General features: G+C 39.6%; 1 protein-coding gene across 1 annotated transcript; it reads left to right on the top strand.

The window, feature by feature from the left end:
• Positions 1 to 427: 427 nt before the first annotated feature.
• On the top strand, positions 428 to 8862 carry LRAT (lecithin retinol acyltransferase). The gene is made up of 3 exons (XM_054562227.1): positions 428 to 480; positions 755 to 1295; positions 5218 to 8862. Exons 2-3 carry the CDS (start codon positions 756 to 758, stop codon positions 5368 to 5370), a joined length of 693 nt encoding a protein of 230 aa, XP_054418202.1. The 5' UTR covers positions 428 to 480; position 755; the 3' UTR covers positions 5371 to 8862.
• The last annotated feature ends 11846 nt before the right edge of the window (positions 8863 to 20708 follow it).

Raw genomic sequence — 20708 nt, 5'->3', positions numbered from 1 at the left:
TTCGAGGAGCGCACACTTCGCATAATAAATGAAAACAGCTAACCGAGGTCTCTCCAATCTTTTACTAAGACAAATCTCCCTGAACAGGCTTTCCACCGACGTTACCCAAGAACCGGGGATGTGCCCTGGTCCGGACAGGTGCAGAACCTTTCGCGCGGCCGCGCCTCGGCCCCTGGTCTCCAAAAAACGGTCGCTTAAAAGCTGAATTGCTTAGGTCGTGAGTGCAAGAGGGAGCCCGTCTGGAAGGAGTCACAGCGCTTCATCCCAGAACCCGGAGGCTACCTGCCCCCTTCCCAAGAGTTTCGGTTCCGCGCGCCCCCCTCCGCGAGCAGCGGCCGGCCACCGGCACCCAATCAGCGCTCTCGCTGGGTCTGTGACGGCCTTCGGCCCCGCCCCCTGGACAGTGATAAAAAGCTCCTGAGACGCCTACACCGTAGAGCTTCCCGCGCGGCCCTGCGCCCGGCACTCGAAGGAATCCAGGTGCGCTTTGCTTGCTGCCCACAGCAGTGGTATCGCTGTCCTCACGGTCAGCCGTCGCCAGTTTCTCCTCCTCCTCAGTCCGAAACCAATCTCCTGGCTTCTCCCCCTTCCTTTTTCCTCTCGCTCTCTCCGCGGCATCCGCCGTCCCCCGCGGTGCTGGGCCGCTGGCCAGCAGGTGAGCTGCGGCGCAGCGCCCCTGTCTGGCGAGGTCACCTGCCTGGCCGGGCCAGTGCGGGCGCGGCGCCAGTTCCCTGAGAGTCTCATTTCCCAGCAGGATGAAGAACCCAATGCTGGAGGCGGTGTCCCTACTGCTAGAGAAGTTGCTCCTCATCTACAACTTCAAGCTCTTCAGTTCGGGCGCCCCAGGTGAAGACAAGCCGAGGAGCGGTTTCCATGACATGAACTCCTTCCACCGCGGTGACGTCCTGGAGGTGCCCCGGACCCATCTGACCCACTATGGCATCTATCTGGGCGACAACCGGGTCGCCCACATGATGCCCGACATCCTGTTGGTTCTGACGGACGATAAGGAGCTCACGAAGAAGGTGGTGTCCAACAAGCGTCTCATCCTAGGCGTTATTGGCAGGGTGGCTAGCATCCGCGTGGACACAGTGGACGACTTCGCCTACGGAGCCAAAGTCTTGGTCAATCACCTGGACAAGTCCCTCAAGAAGAAGCCGTTTCTCAACGAAGTGGTGGCGCGAAGGGCGGAGAAGCTGGTGGGCATCGCTACCTACAGCCTGCTGTGGAACAACTGCGAGCACTTCGTGACTTACTGCAGATTTGGCACCGCCGTCAGCCCCCAGGCGGACAAGGTACGGCGTGTGACTCGCCGGTGTGTCAGGCGGGGACGACCCTCCCATCCGTAACCTCTTCTCTCCCTGGGATCAAGCACTGAGTTACAGATTGCATAACGAACGCTCCGGTGCTCCCACCGCAGACAAAGGAAACGGCGATGCGCCTGCTTTGCAGGTTACCTCCGAGGCGCGGAGAACGAGTGCGGCAATGCTCCTGCAGGAGCGCTGCCCGCGGTGCCAAGACAGCCGCGCGGTTATCGCTGCCCAGGCAGTCAGGGTGTCCGCCCGGCGTAGTTGAAATGACAAAATTTGCCATGTGCTGGCAACTTTTCCCAAGAATTGCAATTGGAAGGACGGTGTCCAGAGTTTATATTTAATCCGTAACACCTTGTACAAAATGTTGTGCCCTTTAACTAAGAAAGCTTGCGGGGTTCTCCCTCTGTAAGCTGCAGAGAACGAATTAATTCCCTTTGCTTAACATGAACTATCAAAATTCCCAGCTAGAAGATCTGGTAGATTGCTTCTTATTCCTGTGTCTGGGCTTCAGACACATTTTTTCCTGGGTGTTTTGAATTTTTGGGTTGACTTTAATCTCCATTTAGAGACTCCCTCATTGTTAAGCATCCTTTACTCATTAGCCCAGAAGGTATGTTAGGTTGTTTATGGATTCCCCAGAGATCAAAAACAGTTTGCAAGAAGAGCCATTAGCTGTTGGAAGGTAATTTTAATATGTGCTGTAAAGAAAAAAAGAAGAATTTAAGAAGGTTAAATAGCCACAACCCCAAAGGGGAAAAAATGGATTTTTTGTTTAAAACCTCTTAACTTTCAACTTCATTTGCAATAGTAGCTTTCTCAGCTTGCCCTGCAGTTGTTAAAGAGGTATTATTAATGTTCACTCTTAACATTGGAAGCCTAGGTAATCACAAAATGAACTTCATGTTTGACTCTTCATGTTTAGGATTTGGGGGGAGTTGTTTGTTTTTTTGTTTGGGTTTTTTTTTTTTTTTTTTTTGGACCAAAAGAATCTGAGTCCATGTAACCAATTTTTTAATTGCTCCAGGTTTTAATTTATTGAGGTGGGAAAATCTTTCCTCTGTGTCACAGCATGAAAATATTATACTTTTATATATCGGTATATGAAACTCCTTGTGATTATTTATAGAGCCACAACAGACTCCATCTAGGAATGCTTTTGTAAGTAAAATTAAAATACAGTTAGAGCACTGTGCAGTGATTCAAGAATCACAGCTCCAGTCCAGGCCTGTTTAAAAATGAACTTTGCCACATTTACAAACATGGGTTCCAAAAATGTACAAAAGGAAACACATCAGATTTACTTAGAAACCAAGCAAATCATTTCTCTAAGGAAAACAGTATTTCTATGTGGTAATTAGGAGTTACCCTTTCATGGAACACATATAGCTCTGTATTATATATTTCTACAGAAAAACAGTACAAGTGCTTTTTTAAGGTAGTAAAATATTTAATCTGCATAAATAACTAGTTGGAGTAGTTTTTTATCTTTGGAAACTTGGTAGGGTTTCACAGAAGTAGACAAGGATTTTAATTGCTGTTGCTGCATAGCACCTCTTGTGAAACTTGAGTTTTTGTCTTCACTTTGAATGGTCTAACAAACAATTTGGCTACAAAATAGATTTTCCCAGGGGGGGAAAAATCTCCATCCCAATTTTTCCATTTCTCAGAACTGTTTTTTGAACATGCTCTGTGAGAAGTAGGTCATTAATGCTGAAGGAATTAATGGTTCTTACTTTTCAGAAACAGTGAGAAATTATTTGATTCTGGGTCTTATTTTTGAATTCTTCATATATTCAAGTATTACCAGCCTAACAGTAGAGTTGCAAAGTTTTCTCTTAAATTTGAGTTTATAAAAACTTTCAAGAGCACTTTCCCTCATGAAAACACTGCAACTAATTTGAAAATGAACTGGAAGAGAGTTTTCTTTGTGGTGACGCTCTCCTTTCTTTCTTTCTTTTTTCTTTTTTATAAGTTTAGAAATAATAAAATAAAGGTATTTTTACAGGGTGGGGCAAAACTGGGCTTATAGTTGTTCACATGGAAAATAATACACTAATAAATAATAATATAAGAAATAAACTCTTTCATGTACTCACAGCTGTAAACCTACTTTTGCCCCACCCTGTATATTGCTGTTAACAATTTGAGTGTTTTGCAGACTATAAAACCCTTTAATTAGTAACTTATTCCTTATGCTTTTCCCACTATGTTTTTTGTTTTATTTTACTTTGATAATATTGCTTTTCATTGCCAAAAATAAATGCAAATACCGCTTTTAATATCTGGGGCTTCGATACTCAAAAAGTGACCCTATAGGCTTCTTAGCACCTTCTAGAAATGTAAGACATTTCCTACTGTTGAACACCACCAGAAGATGCCTTCTGGGCTAATGGCCAAGTAAACAAGAGTGGCACATTAGAAATGAGATGCTCTTTGACAAAATATGCTTTTGGGGAAAAGAGTCCATAATGATTTTGTTTGTCTTAATTAAATATCATTGGAGAAAAAGATAGAAATGTAACTATATCAAGACAACTTACTCATTTACTTTAATGTATATCTTACTCATTTACTTAAATGTATATCTTCCCATCATTTGCTGAGCAACTTTTCTCATTGTTCTGAAACTTCATTCAATTTGATCATTACCAGTTAATTATGTATTTGTTATTCAATGTCTGGTTAGTTTAGTAAAAGGAGACAAAATACAATACATGTTCAGCATCTAAAAAAACCAACATTATATTTGTTTAGCTAGTGTATAAAAGTATGGATATACAATACCTTACAATCAAGATAGAATGCACAAGTCCAATGTGTTTTAACACGTTATCTATTAAGAATTTGGAAACCTAGTCCAGTACTATACAGGCCACTGCAGGAGATCCTAAAAAGCATATACAATATCATGTCTAGAAAAGAAGTTTAAAACTAGTAAGTAGCAAAACTCATATAAAAATGTCAATTAATTGCTAAATTCTGTTCTGACAGTGATAAGGTAGAGATAATTTTCAGCAAATGTAGCAGCAATGATAATCTATATTATAATTCCTTATATTTATGCAACCTGCAGAAAAATGCAGAGCACTTTTGCATAAAAGATTTTATTTGATTCTCACAACAACCTCAGTATTCCATGGAGAAGAGGGTAGCCTGGACAGATTAAGTGATTTACTTGAGGTCGTACAACTAATAAGAGGTAGATCCTGGACTGACACATAGGCCATCAATTCTGAGTAAAATTAGTTTTCTAAGGAAAAAAATTACACATATTAGAAGAATGCACTTTTTAGGATCTTTTCAGGAGACAATTTTATATCTCAACTGATTTGTGAACTGTTTTATTTGTTTAAGCAGGGAATGGGATATGGCAATAAATTAGATTTTCTCTGCCTTTAAATATTGAGATTTATAAGACAATTGTAACAAAAATTATTTTTAAAAGGAAAGTTAACAAATTATCATTATATCACCAAATTTTAGAATGGTTAATGTAAGAGATGAATTCACCAATAGTATGGACAATTTATTTACTTGAAAACAGAGATCTCTTTGCTTGTCTAATTTTAGAATATATTGTTATTGATTGGCAGCTTAATGCTTTTAACATTTAATCCTGAACTTTTATGTGGTTGCATTCTCTGTAGTTTTCTATAAAAGTTATGCATTTACAAAGGCAAGTGACATTATTAACTCAGTTGCTTGAAGATGTCATTTCAGCTGGCTGTTACGGGATGTGGAATCAAGAAACTAAACTATTAACACCTAAATTCTTTCATAAGTCATAAGAGAAATTCCAGTTCTTCTGGTAGCTGGGAAAATTGTGCTTCATTATTTGGTATATGCGATATGCGATTCTTAGGCTTAGCCACCTTTTCTGACATTCTTAAATTTTATTTTTCAGTTCTGTGAGATTTTGAAGATAATTATTCGTGATGAGAGAAGCGTTCTTGCTTCGGCACTCGTGGGATTGGCATCTATAGTCTGCCTGGGTTTGGCATCATATACTGCTCTTCCTGCAATTTTTATTCCATTCTGCTTATGGATTGCTGGCTAACTTCACATCCTCATGTCAGTGTGTGTATTCTGTGTGTACATATGTTTATTTTTATAGAGCACAAATCAGTATAAGCATCGTCGAGAAAAATGTGACCTGTAGCATTGTGTTCTAGAGAAAAATGTGATTAAGAATCACACAGAGTGCTTAACTATGTAAGCCTAAGAACAGAGGCTTTCTGAATCTTCCTCAGGCAGTTCCATTTTAAAACACTGTGCAAATCCTGGAAACCTGAAACCTTGTGATAGAATTCATCATTACAAGAAAACCAGCCTCTAAGACGATGGCCACAGGAGATTACTTGAGTTATTTTCTTTTTCTCCTGTAATCATCGCTCTTCTCTGTGAGGCCTGAATCTGAAGGTCAGAAGACATACTGAATGAGATCACTACCTTTGTTGTAAATTTAGCCCGTTTCATTGAAAAACTTACATTAAACTGAGAGAATTGCCCCCATTCAGATGCAAACATGTTTGATGATTGGTCAAAAAAAAAATTCTCAATCTTTTTTTCATGTATTATGATTCCCAATGAGTCAAGAATATTTCATTACATGAAGTTAAAGTTTACTGATAAAGTAACTTACTAGAACTGTAAAAATATTTTCCTACAGAAATAGCTACTATAACATCAGTTGACAATTTGATATAGCTTTACCTAACGGGAAGCCTGGCATCCTTTCTTTTTTTCCCCTTTATGCATCACTATAGTTACTTTAAACACTTTTGAGAGGTAAATGGATATAAGGTTGGCATAATTTGGATACTTGGAATGTATATGTACTAATTATATATACAGATATCTACATACTGATTAGAGACAAATTAAGTTTGTTCTTGACTGCTTTCTTATCATACCAATGTGGTTACTATAGAGCATTTGTGGAGGTCGAAGTTACAGCAAGTTTAGTCTGTTTTCTTATGCCTTTGCCTGTGATGTAACTTGTATATATGACATTGGAAGGTTTATTGTTTAAAGCACTTATTAATGTACTGTATAATTTTTAAAAGCCCTCAAATTTGTTTTCTAATCAGTTTTTCCCAATTTAATTGCCAAGTAAGTATAGCTTACATCCATAAAAAAAGAATGTCATAGCGGCATATAAACCCCAAACAGATAGGACCAAAGGAAATAACTCTTAGAAATAACTTTCAAAGTGTCTCTCTACCTCCAGGCATATAAATTGATTATATTGAGGCTGTTTGAATATTAGAGGTGAGATATAGTGGTGTTAAAGCAAACATTCAAGTGCTTTTCCAAAGTTACCAAATTCTAAGATTAAGCCACAAGCAAGACTTGTGTATCAAGTATTAGAGCTACTTTATAAACTATCAAGGGTCACAAAATAATAAGTCACATAATGAGTGGTACGAGGAGGGTGGGATCAGTCACTCAGTGATCCAACAAGAACAAATTTAAGAGCAGACTTTAGTAACTGTTATTTTATCTCTACTAATTTACCCACAACAAATTCAGTTGTTTAATTTTATGTTTAATCATTTCAATATTTTATGTGTTTAAAACATGAAATGGCAACACCAATAAATAAAGTTGTCCTGTGGGCCTATTCTAATTTTTAAAAATTAAAATTATTTTAATTATGCATAAAAGCAACCATGATAAGAAACCCCTGGCATTAGTGTTTTTTCACTTATGTATATTATATATTACCCTTGCAGCAATTATTTAAATTTATTTTTTAAAAATATGGTATCCTCATAAATAATTAACACTTTTTTGCAGACTTTAGTATTGCAGGTAGCAATACTAAACTGTGATGTTAAATCTGTGTTCAAAGATAATGATCCCTCATTAAATAGCAAGGGAAGTACTAAGATTGGAATTAAGATAATTAGTCTGGACTTACTTCATATCCTTAAAACAAGATTCAACTCATCATTCATTTGAGTGCTCACTATATGCCAGGCACTGACCTGCTTGCAATTTCGTGGTCTAGGATTAATCATTTTTAACTACCCATATTGAAGTGTATGCAGTGCTATGGGAATGCAGGGAGAGAAGACATTAAATTGTCAGGGAAATCCCTCTGAAGGAGGCAGTGCTAGCATTAAGGTGAGAGGTGATCTTATCACACTGATGTGTTGTTTCACTACGTAGGGGAAGAGGGAACCGGAGGAAGGTTTTATCTACTAAATGTTCCACAACACTAGAATTTACTGAACTTAGGAGAAAAGGAGAGTTTTTCGAAAAAAATGCAAATACTCCTGAATGTGGTTGTGGAAGAAACCCTGAACCATTAATGTGTCTTGTAGTACATTTCAAGGCGGCACCATAAATTAGGATTCATTCTTATGATCCTGCAAGTCCCATACATTTCTAAACTTCTAACTTGTGAAATGGTAGTCATGCAGTACCTGATGTAGCTTTTTGTTGCTTATTTTCTTCTTTGCCATACCCAGGTGGAGGCCAAATAGGGCTCCTGGGGCTAAGATGAAATAGTGCAAGAGTCAGGGGTTAGGGACTTTTGCCTCAAAGTTTATGGTCACATGGATGTAGGAGTGTTAAGACTTTACACAATAGAACTGATTGAAAGCATAGAGAGAGAAGGGGTTAGTTTTAACTGGTCAGGCCAAAATATACAGGAACTGTGTACTGAGACTTGGAAAAATGAGATATTTTTTGGGGGACGCATTTGGGCAGAACATTCTGCACATTGGGAGCAGCATGAACAAATGCATGAAAACTCCCCACGACATGCCTGGCACATAAGTGTGTGGTACTCTATTATTAGGTGGCTGAAAACGTGAAACTGGCATGGGGCATTTGGGCAAGTGCAAGTGGTACAAAGGGGAGAGCAGGGCAAGAGTGGTGGGAGATGTCGGGAAGGAAAGCCACGGTCAGGTGGTGCGAGTCTGTGAACGCCCCGAAGCGTGGACTTTACAAACAGGCAATGGAGATGAGTTCAGAAAGGTAACTCCCAGGAGTATGAAGGATGGGGGTATGGGACAAGACAGAACAAGGGGATCTATTAGGAAACTAGCTGTGCTCCTAAATCTCTCAAAGGCCTGTAATTGCGAGGGTGGAGAGCGAACATGTTAGGGAAGTGTGTCAACAGACTTCGGCCAAATCCTTACATGAGTAACCCTTGGTGGGATGTCCAGGAGGAGTCGTGCATTGTTTCCTGCCAGAAGGTGGGCTCCTGAAAAATAAATTAGCTTGGGGGTTGTGTGTATATTGGATATTTCAGATCTTTATTCTGCTAGATATATTTCTAAGGACAAGCAGATATGTAAGACTTCGGTGTTTAAAATATTATTTTTCACAATATGGATATACTTTTTATTTTTCCATTTTCTATTTCATACTACTACCATCAAACAGAAAAAAAAAAAATGTTTTCCCCCAAGGTAAAACTCTTCATACCAATGTCAAAACTCTTGTTATAGATAAGAAACATACAAGAAATGATAGTTGCCAATCTTCTGTTTTATATGATCTATTCAGAAAGTTTTACCTAACCTAGATCTGTCAGTTCAACTGCTTTTATATTTAGTATACATGTATGTTAAATAAAATCCATTTTACATACTGTCTTGTCTTGTCTTTGAATTTGAAATACTTAAAAAATAGCTCATGGTTTGTTTTTTTTGAGCATTGGTGCCTGAAGAATTATACCTCTTAAAGCTTCCTCCACTGAACGTATATTGAAAGTAATCACTCTGGAACCAAGTGGAGATCTTTTCTCAAGAGAGATTTTGAGAAAATGCACATTTTGCATTTATTCTCTACATACCTCAGCGACAGGCGGAGAAACAGAGAGTTTCTTTCAGAGCAGCAATTCTCTGAACACAGCCCTTTACTTGGTTCCTGCCAGGCCTCAAACTGATCCCCCCAAATGGAGGTCCAGTCTTTGGATTGTACTAGAGAGTGGAAAAGAGTGGGTAGGTGAGTCGCAGTCCTTGTCTTCTTTTAATGAGGCAGAAATACATGTTTAAGTCATGGTTTTATAGGACTATGTGGTTTGAATGCCAAGAGTTGTGTAAGAGTTTGTAAGTTGAACACTTTACAGAGTAATTAAGTATAATTAAAAGTAATTTGTAAATTTGCTGGTTTCCTTTTCATCTTTTATTATTTTATTTTTACTTTTTTGCTTTGAGAAAGATGAGTCAGTTTTCATTCTTAGAATGTCATCTGTGTTTTTTCTTATTTACAAGAAAAGTTGGCGTGTTCATCTTGCCATCATGGCTAGTCTTACCTGTTTCAGCTCACAAGGGTGTCCCTGGCTGATGTGGACTTTTCAGTGTAAGGTGAACAGATCCAACGTGCAGAAAGAACACTGAGCAAGAGACCAGAACATGAAAGTTTTAAGATTCATTTAATTAGTATGCTGAAACTATGGAATGTTACCATGCCTGTGTCAAGTTGATTTACGGTCAAACTGTTAGTGGCAGGAAAACAGCACCAGGTGTTAACCTCGGTTCAGCAACCTCAGTTCTTGAGTTCTGGCAAAGAGAAAAATTCAGAGCCAAGACTCAAATTATAAGAAAAAGTTTATTTAAAAAGTCACAGAGGTAAAAGAAGTGAGCGGTAAAAGAAATGGGCTCAGGAAACAAGTTAGAGCAAAAGAAGGGCCCTTGGAGATTAGGGGAGAGAGAGAGTTGCCCAGGGGAAAAAAGTGGGTGAGGAAAGGTATAGACTTGCTCTATAGAGAGAGCCTTGCCCTTCCTGAGGGCTTTAATCTGAGGTCTCCGGGGAGGATCTCAATAGACTATCCATCAGTTTTCCCTATGTGTCTCTCATGAGGGTCTTGGTGTCTACTGCTTGGCTGGTGCCACAGCAGAGGGTCGTTATTCAATGTAGCTGGTCCTGACTTCAGCCAGGCCTTCATTCTGCCTGCTGTTGCTGCTTTTCTGGGCCTGGAGCTGAAACACAGCAGAGGCCTAGATGTCACTTTCCAGGGGTTAGTGAGGGGTGGTGCAAGGGCTTGTAGTTTTGCCCATTGCGAGGTGCCTGGAGCTCTCCTCCCTGGTGACTCCACATCTGGCCTACAGTTCCTACTCTGCTCCTGCCTAACTGCCTTCTGCAACACTCAGCACTGCAGTGAAACAGCCACGTTGACTTGTAGTTAAGGTGACTTACAGTGAATGTCTTTCACAGCAGCAGGGTGGGAACACAACCTTCCCAGAAAGCCATAGATGCCCACGCGTAAGGGAGAATTTTCAGGTCATGAACACTTCTGACCTCGGGTAAAGAAAGCATCATCAATCAGAAGTGCTGGCCATGGTCTACTGAATCAGAGATGGCAACACATTCAGAGCTCCCAGGCGGCTAGGCTGCAAGAGGCTTTGATGAGAGCCAATCCAATCTCCTTATTTTATATGTAAACATAGATCCCAAAGAGGCTCTGATAGAACCAAAATGAAAAGTGGATTCTTCTGACACCCACTCCCACTTCCACTCTGGAGATCCCATATATTTCCAAGCTTTGCAGGTGGTCATTGCAGTCTTCTATGTTGCTACCATTGGTTGATTATTTGGAAAACACTTTCAAAATGGTATGGTTGACTGAAAGCCTTTGATCCCAAAGTTATCTTCTCACCTAGATAGCAGTGCAGTCTTAGAAAAACAGAAAAGATCAACTTTTATCTGCCCCACCCCCGCCCTATCCTTGCTTTGGTCTTTCCCTCTCATGCCCCCGGAAACTGAAAGTTTAGCTGACACAACTGATGTCTCGTATCCATTCCAACAGAACCCAATTATACCAGACACTGTTCACACTCACCAGGCCTTTGATGAGGGCAATAAAGGTGAACACTCTTTATTCCACAGTGAACTGTTTACAAGCAGCTTCCTTTTGTGAAGCAATGCCAAGACAGGTATTAAAACACAAAAAGCACGTAATGATAACAATAAGTGTGTCACTCCACCATCTTTTTGTTGGTATACACACAGATGCAAACACAGTTCCTTAAACTGGTCTTTCTGGTATTTGGGACTTATCCTCTAGGTATATGAGGAGTCATTTCTGAGCAATGAAAATCACATTCCAAATTCTAGCCTTGTAGCTCAACAGAGAATACTGAAAAGCTGAGACACAGAGATGCCAAAGGGACCATTTTGGCTCTCTCCCAATGGGAAATGGTGCAAATCCCTCTCAAACAAAACTTCGGACCTGCTGTGAGTGATAGAATGACAAATACAACAGATAGAAACACAAATGTCCAGCCTGGGTTACAGACTGAAAGACGTTATTCAAATGTGTGGCAAATATAATAGTGCTGATTCAGCAGAAAGCCGTTTGGGTCATTTTCTGAGACTAGACAGGATTGAACATCCTTCCGTAGTTAAAGTTTTCCTCTCCAGTCTTGACCACTTGTGAGCCAAGCCCTTGAATCCCTGCAGACGGGGCCACTGAAAAGCCAAGACAGAGGTGTCAATAGAGTCTGCAGGCGAGGGCCTACAGAGGAAATGAGACTAGGAGAGGCAGCATGTGTCAGAAGCCAAAGTGGGAGACAGGCTGGGCACATGTGCTGGATGGTGTCTGTTGCAAGGCCACGGGGTAGGCTTACTCTCATAAAGACAGGCCTCCCAACCTCATGTAACTCTCCCGGGCACCTGTTACGTGCCAGATGAAATGCTTGCAGAAGAGTGAGGAAGCACATACAAAGACCACACCTGGAGCGCCCCCTCCCGTGTGGGAGCGAACTGGTGGGTGCAGGCCCAGCAGCTTCCATTATCTGTGACTATAAAATGGGGCGTGGGGCTGAGCCCAAAGGCTAAGCTGACCTGAGACACTTCCGGCTGCAGGTTTAAAATCCATGCGTTGCCTCATTGACAGCTGGCCTGTTCTCCTAGCCAATTAAACTACAAGCTCTTTTACAGTGTTTCTAAGTGTCTAGTATAGTGCTCAATAAATTCTAAAGAATGAGTACAATTTCAGTCTCACAGGGTTTTCTGTTTTTGTTTTTGTTTTTGTTTGTTTTTTGCTCTCCCTCTATAGACAGGCAGCCAAAGTAAGAAAGGTCTCTCTATTTTGCTTCCACAGCAAATTTGCTCAAACATCAAACTAGTCATTCTTTTTACCTTCCTCCCTTTAACAGTATATAATGAGCACATGAATGCAAGGAAAGTACCGTGTCTTTATTTGCAATCAATGTGAAAACTGAGGTACCAAATATTTTTTTCTCCCAGGTGCCGAACCTGTGCTCTCTCTCATAACCTGCCTGACACTATTAATGGTGACATTCTTCCGGCTGTGGTGTTAGGTGCATAAACATGGCACTTACCACTATGCATTGTGGATTTTGTGTTAAATCATTTGTTTATCTCTACAGAACATCTCATATGACAGTTTAAATCCTCATTCTTAGGTCTTGGCTCTGGGGTTTATGGTGCAAACATTCTTTTTCCCTCTGTATTTTTAAATTTCTTTTGTTGCCCCGATAACTAACATACAGAAAAAGATTTTGGGTCCTGGCAGCATGGCTCAGAGCATCATCCCCACACGCCAAGTTTTCAGGTTAGGTCCCTGGTGAGGACATGTACAAGAATCAACCAACGAACGCATAACGAAGTGGGACAACAATTTGATGATTTCTCTCTCTCGCTCCCTGCCATGGTTATGTGATGCCTTTCCCTAGCTACTCTCATTATTTGCAAAATGATCTGTTCTTTTAAGTTTTCGTTTGTCTACCATCTAATTTAATGGGAGATTATCAAAATAATTTTATTTCTAGATTTAATAGGAATAAACGATTTATATTGGAAATGTTGGTTTTGTTTAATCCTCTGGCTTTTTTTTTTTTGTTATTTCATAAACATCACTACATTTATTTGCAGTTTCCCTTCATGACTTCACGAGCCCCCCTACAATTCCATTCAGTCTTCATCAGAGAGCCTCCATGGCAAAGTGGATAAGTCTAGCTTTGAATCTTGCTCCAGACCAGCTGGAGTCTCCAGCAAATTATCTCATTCTTAATTTTCTCAAGTATAGTTGACTCCTAAACAATATGGAGATTAGGGGTACAAACGCTTTGCACAGGTAAAAATCTGTATATAACTTTTGAGTCCCCCAGAATGTAACTACTAACAGCTAGTGTTGACTGGAAGCCTTACTAATAACATAAATGATTGATTAACACGTATTTTGTATGTTATGTGTATTATATACTATAGTCTTACAATTAAATAAGGTAAAGAAAAAATGCTAAGAAAGTCATAGGGAAGAAAAATGCATTTACGGTATTTATTGAAAACAATCTGTATATAAGTGGGCCTGCACAGTTAAACCCATGTGGTCCAAGGGTCAACTACATGAATAGGGGACCATCTTACTTACTTCTCAAGATTATTGTGAAGGGTAGAGTAAAATTATGTGGCACCCTCCAGTGGGCTTGGGACATAGATGTCCTTAATGAATGGTAACCACTAGCCTATAGTTAGTATTGCATCTTCCATACTTGGAACAGTGTTTCTAGGCTTACAGTTCCTTCTGGAACCAACACATCAATTCCTTCTGTTCTCCAGAATCTGCACCACAGCTGGCTCTCAGAAACAAAGCTGTGGCCTGGCTTCCCTGCTGCCTTGTCTTTGTGGAGCACGGCCCTGCCAGAGGGGTGCTGGGGCAGCCACGTGAGGCTTCTTCAATGCTGGCGGAGGGGTCAGCCCCAAGGCCCCGATGGTTGTTCGGCAGTCAGTGTGTCCGCTCAAACGATGTGCCCCAGCTGCTGACCTTTGAGAAATCCCAGTAGTGGTCAGGCCGGCCCGGCTCACAGCCACTGCGAGTGCTGGCTCTTTTAGAGCAAGGACTTTCTGAAGAGAAAGACTACTGGCAATAAAGAGCTTTTCATGTAGGGGTTGGGTGACAGGAACGTTTGTTGGAAAGCAGCCAGGGAAAGGAAGGGGGAAGGGAAAAGGGAAGTGTGGTCTCCACTCTGAGGCCAGGAATACGAACCAGAGCTTGTATTCTAAGTGAACACCTTTTTTCAAAACTAGAATCTAGGAAGGTTAAAACAGCTTGTCAGTTGTATTTAGCAATCATATGTCAGGGTGGTTGGTGACTCAGGCTGTGAAAGAATTCCTAAGGAGAAGAAAGTGTAGAGAATAAAGCTTTTATTCACTCTCCAAGAAAGGAGACAGGCAGGGGCTTGGTGTGGAGAGATACTCCAGCATTGAGGGGTGGAAGCTTCAAGCTTTTATTGAATTACAATTGGATTAAAAAAGGGAGGAGGCAGTGCAGTCACTGTGTGGGCGTTGGGCTGTTGGGATGTTGTAAGACCAGGCTGCAGGCTGCAGTTTGTTCTGCTGTTATCTTCTGCCTGTGGCTGCAGGGAGTGGTTTGTTAGTCAAGTTCTGTTCTTGCTTTCCAGCAATTTCCATCCCCGGGGACAGAAGCTCAGAAGAGTAAAATGGCATCCATGTTTAACAAAGTCATGGGCCTGCTCAGCAAATGGTGCCACAATAGCAAGTGGCGCTGACTTTATCCTTTTCTTCCCTGCTCTGGTTTTAAAATGTATGTATTCTTTTTTTTTCTTTTTAAAAAATATATAATCCTTATTATGTTTTTTCCATTACCATTTAGTCCCCTTATGCCCCCTCCCTCCAAGAAATCATCACACTGTTGTCCATATCCATGAGATCTTTTTCCTTTTTGCTGAACCCCTCCACCCCGCAACCTACCCACCCTTCCCCACCCACTAGCTCTAATCGTTTCTCCATCTATCATTCTGTCTCTGTTGTGCTTGTTAGTTCAGTTAGTCTTAATGACCTGGCCCAGTTCTGGTTTTGGGGAGTAGGGACGAAGATCTCTTCTTCTGTAACTACCTCAGGCAGACTAGGGCTATAGAGCTGTCCTTGCATGTAGGTCCGGGTGTGGGTCATTGAGGAGAAGAGGGTAGAACTGAACAGCCTGAAAAGCAAGAGCCAAGGCCAGAGGCCATTTATGGAGGGAATTCCAGATCCTGGACCCTCCATTGAATGAAGGATATGAGATATTTGAGGAGACATGGCCTAAAAAAAGAATTAAAAAAAAAGGCTGCTATAGGTCCTAGGAAGGGAGTCAGCCAGGAAAAGCAGGACCAGATATTGGCCTTAAAAGCCCAAAAAGGGAGAGGCAGAGTAGTAGGTGAATTCCGTATGGCTGACACTGCATCAGTAGTTCTCAATAATTCCAAGTCAAAGAATGAAAGAAAAAAATGAAACATTAGCTTGGAAGAAAACTAGAAAAACTAAGAGTCAATCAGTTTGTGGGTGACAATTGGACATTGTGATTTCCACTGAAACACAGTTTCCCTCCCCTAAATCATCCCCATTTAATCAAAGGGACTGCACATATGGCCATTTTCCTTTTGGGCTGAGTATTTGCTTAAACACAACAAGAACAGTAATTGATCATATAGGCTCTTTTAAATCTGCTTTGCTGGAATTTTCCAAGGAACCTTCAGACTGAGCTTTAGTTAGCCTCTGAGGACAAAGAAGCCAAGCCACACAGTTGCCATCTGGCTTTGGCAGAAATACCTATTAGTTTGGGTGGATTCAAGTTCTTGAGATCCCCCAAATATCTTGAAGTTCCTTCCTTGCCATCGTTCAGGGAAGAAACCTTCATTCCTTACCTAGAAAGACTGCCATGAACCATGTCACCAAGAAGGGCCCCAAGCTGTTTCTCCAAGGGGCTTTTATGGGCTTCAAAACTCAATCTTAATTCCTCAAGACTTTTTGGTGACAGCTAGAGTCCAGCCATGACTCTTTTGATCATAACATTCCAGACAAAGGCTTAGTAAATAAAACCCCATTTGGAAACTGGTGGTATTATAAAGAGGACAGATTCCTATCGGGTTTATGCAAACAAACATATTGCCCTGAAAATAATACTCATTCATTAAGAGTTGCCAAATTCCAGAGGGATTAGGTAGGGAGAAAAATAGAAATGTTGCAATATTGCTTATGAGGGTATAACTTATAAATTGTTATGGGAAAAAGCAAATTTTCTTATGTCTGGAAAACAAAAAGATTTGAAATTAGTAAAATTTCGAACAAAGTCATAAGAATAACAATTATCTGTAGTTCATTCAGTCCCATATAACCAATTTTGTTTGTCTTGACTGTTTGCCAGTATTTCCATGAATCCAGTATTCCTTAGGGTTCTATAAATCTTCATTTACTTTAAAGACATGACCTACTTAGATACCTGTAATTTAGAGTAAGTCAGTCTTTTTCATGATCCTATTCATAGATATATTTGCAAATGCATTAGAGTAAAACACTGACTGTTTATAATGACCAAATTTAATAATGTGGTTGTAGATGCGATTATAATGCAATTGATAAAGAACTTTGCTTCTTTGTAAAATGTAGTATTTCAAGATAATGATTTCTTGATAAGTAATAATTATTATGAAACAATGTAAAAGGACAATATAAAGTCCAAATGTTTAAACTTAACACACAATCTTAATATATATAAGACCTAAGAGTATGCAAGTTTTTAAAATGCTGTACAGGACTTATTGGAAGTGCGCACTGGGCATTGGAAACAATTAATAAATTCCCAATGTGTGGGTTACAAATACCCAGAGTACCACTGCTTGATGTCTCTTCAGGGAACTATCACCCTTGGCTTATCCAGTGTCATTAACAGGATACCTACTCCCGCTAAGAGCTTCCTCTTTGAACTTGATTCTGAATCTTCGCAAGTTCCTTCCTGGAGCAGGTTAAAATTTCTAGAAAATCTATTTTGATAAACATACATGTATACAAATAAATATTTATTATTCTGTTTGGCAAAACTTCCCATGTAATTTTGAGCATATTGAATAGGACTAAATAATTCAAAAACTTTCATAAGGAGAGAGAATAAATCCTTGAGGTATTCCAAGGGCCCATTGGAATAACTCAAAGTCATTTCTCAGTTTTTAAAATATCAACTTTGTGAAGGTCATCAAATACTTAACCAAAATATTATCACAAATTTTTGTAAAACACTTTTTTTGGTAATAATCCTAAAAGACATTAATTAAACTTAAAACCCAGTTTTAATATCAAATATTTTATCTAAAACATAGGATCTTGCTTAATTTATATAAGTACTTAATATTTTCAGGCCAACAAAACATTACACCCTAGTTATGCCATCCAGAGGCTGAAACGTGCTGCATGTAATACACAAACACATATCACATAAAGACCACAACACATAAAAGCTGAACACATAACGAACATATGCATAATTTGAATTACTAATTTTTGTAGAGAAAGTATAAGGTTTCTTTTATTTGCTTTTGACAGCTTTTAAGAAGACTGGAAAGGGGATGGAAAGTCCTAAACACCAAGCAAGAAGATCTACAGAGACTCTCACTGAAAGCTCTAGGGACTGTTACTAAGTGGCTTGTTACCAGGATAGTAGGAGTCCCATAACCCTCCTCAGTTCTTCAGTGCTGCTAGCCTCATGTGGAATAAAACCAGTTCTAAACACAAAGCAATTAAGTGCTTCTTAATGATTTCTGTGTGTATATGTATAGACAATATGGACACACATCATTTTATGAACAGAATAAATGTCCGAGTTCCTGGGCATTATATTATATGTCCTTCAACATTATGGCAATTAATAATTGTGACAAATTATGCTAATGAAAATGCCAATGACATGAGTGAAAAGTTGTTACATTTTTTCATCTAGAACTGTGATACTCAGAAGTCAAAGATGATGCATGTTAATGATGTAATATTTTTACTGAGCACATTGGAAATAGCCCATCTGCATGCTTCAAGACATTCATTATCCAACTTTTCTAAAAGAGTATTAAAAACCCAGCTTTGTGGGCCAGTATTTCTAGATTTCCTATACATGGAATCTGTCAGCTTACCCAAGTTACCATCTTTTCCTTTGCTTTGTGAGTGTTGGCATACCTTGCTGAGAACTAGTGCCAGAGAATCTATAATTAGCATCACAGGAGGATGCTTGAAGATGCTGATTGCTAAATTCAGATCTATAAATATCAGCAGCAACACCAAAGTTAGAAAGACAAAACAACATGAACTCTCTAAACTTTCATTTCCTTCCCTGTAAAACAAGGATTAAAAATAGTACTTTTAAAAAATCAGGTTGGTCCTGGGCAGGTAGCTCATTTAGTTATAGCATTGTCCTGAACGTGCCGAGGCTGCAGTTTCGATCATCCCTGGACAGGGCACATACAAGAATCAACAAATGAATGCATAAATGGGTGGGACAACAAATCAATGTTTCCCTCCCCACCCTCCTGACTCCCTCTCTTTCTCTCTTTAAAATCAATAAGTAAAATTTTTTAAAAAATCAAGTTACAGTGGAGAATACTTAAGATAAAGTATTTTAAGTTTTGAGCACAGTGCGTAAACAAAATAAAGGCTCAATAGATGTTACCGTTACTGGTAATTCTTCCTTCTGTTAAATGGTTCAGCTTCATTGTGTATTTCTGACTAAGTGATAAAATATCTGTGAAACTTTATTAAATACATTCTTTAGAGTCTATTCCCTGAGGTTTTTAATAAAGGAGAAAAACAGAATCACTTACCTCAAATTTAGCCATTTACTAGATCCTGCTTCTAACATCTCTAAAATTAACAACAGTATGGCAACCTGATATTGCTATAATATGTCATCTGTATATTGCATTGTGTGCCCACCACTCAAAGTCAAATCTTCTTTCATAACTATATGTTTGACTCTCTTTACCCTTTATTAACCCCCTTCCTTCTGGTAACCACCATAATGTTGTCTGTATCCATGAGCCAAAGACTTAACCCACAAGTAACAATAGACAATTACACACTTTTTTTTATTTTTTTAAAAATATTTTATTTATTTTTTAGAGAGAAAGGAAGGGAGGGAGAAAGAGAGAGAGAGAGAAACATTGATCGGTTGCCTGTTGCACACTTTCAATGGGGAACCTGGCCTGCAACCCAGGCAAGTGCCCTGACTAGGAATTGAAGTAGTGACTTTCTGGTTAGCAGGCCAGTCCTCAGTCCACTGAACCACACCAGCCAGGGCTACATGCTCTTTATTACAAGCTAGACTTTACTGTCAATTTGCATCTGGTGTTTAAACTGAAAGAGAAAATCAATCTTACACTCCTGTCATTCTAGCAAAGAGTCTTAATGCCTGGACTGGCAGCCAGACCAGCACTGGCAGCTCTGTGCCTTCTATCATTTGAAACCTCACCATGCCTGCTGCCTGGTCTTCCAGGAGTTATCAACAAATGCGAAGAGCAGTTTTAGTTGTAGTAGCACTGGTGGGAATTATATTCTTAACAAATATTTGTTGAATAAAGTAATTAACATTCTTTTATTTATATATTGATAGACTATTTTTAAATAACTAAATATACTAGGAAGCGTGTAATGAATTTCAGAGAAATATTTTGTTTTTAAATGCTAAGAACTTTTTCATTGTCATCTGGAAATTCAGTGAGGCTAGTCTTATGTTCATTGGAGCAGCATTTTCTAACAAGTATTCAGTAGGTGTTTCTCAGGTTATTAATAAGCTTTGGGTTAAACATAGCTAAACAGTTGTCTTTTTTTCCACAGGACATCCATGAAATTTAATAAGCTATTATGCACTGAGGATTCCTAAGAAGGAAGATGTGGTGTTTTTCCAGTTAATTTGATCACACAACTATTTATTTCAAGGAATACTTTCTGGTTCAAGCGTTATACTGAACAAAGTTTGAGAATTCCAGGATAATGTTTTTCAAGTGTAAGTATCTCCACTTTATAAACAAGGAGGCATACAGGGAGTAGCCTGGCGAGAGGAAAGAAATGAATATGAGGTGGACATTATACTAGACACTTTACATTTAATATCCATGGTAGTCATAATGCTGTTCAGAAAAAATGCAGGTGCTACCTTCTGGGTACCTAGAAGACCCCTCCTAGACCCCTTTGCTGGTGGCACCATGCCTTCCCAGCTAATAAAATGTAATTGGAAAGGACGTGTATCAGTTTAGAATCAGGCATGTAATTATCCCTGAGATGGTCCAGAGTGTTCCTTTTCCTCTGCCATTGCCACTTGCAATGTAACAGCTAGTGAGGCTCTATCATTCTGGGTTCCTGACTAAAGATCTGAAAAATGAGAGCAGAGCCACAGCTACTGTAGCCCAGGGGAGAAATAAACCTTTGTTATTTTAAGCTGAGATTTGTGGGATTGTTTCTTACTGCAGTGTAATCTAGCCTATTTGATAAAATATCATATTTGATTTAGGCAACCAACATTCAAAGCAGGAAATATTTTTATAAATGTAATTCGTGCGAAAATGGAGACTTTGGATGACTAAATAATTTGTGTTCAAACTTACACTGCTAGTTTTTTGTACTGTATCATTCCAAAGCCCAGTGTAGTTCCACCTT

Source organism: Pteronotus mesoamericanus, unplaced genomic scaffold (genome assembly GCF_021234165.1).
Source record: "Pteronotus mesoamericanus isolate MK-2021 breed Mesoamerican mustached bat unplaced genomic scaffold, CSHL_Meso_final contig_163, whole genome shotgun sequence".
Classification (NCBI taxonomy): domain Eukaryota; kingdom Metazoa; phylum Chordata; class Mammalia; order Chiroptera; family Mormoopidae; genus Pteronotus; species Pteronotus mesoamericanus.
Note: the sequence above shows the minus strand (reverse complement) of the source record. Positions and strands in the feature narration are given on the sequence as shown.

Bases quoted from the DNA above. Each gene is read 5' to 3' on its own strand.
- LRAT (XM_054562227.1), top strand. From the start codon at position 756: ATGAAGAACCCAATGCTGGAGGCGGTGTCCCTACTGCTAGAGAAGTTG. The intron at 1,296-5,217 runs GTACGGCGTGTG...TTTATTTTTCAG, and splicing joins TCAGCCCCCAGGCGGACAAG to TTCTGTGAGATTTTGAAGAT.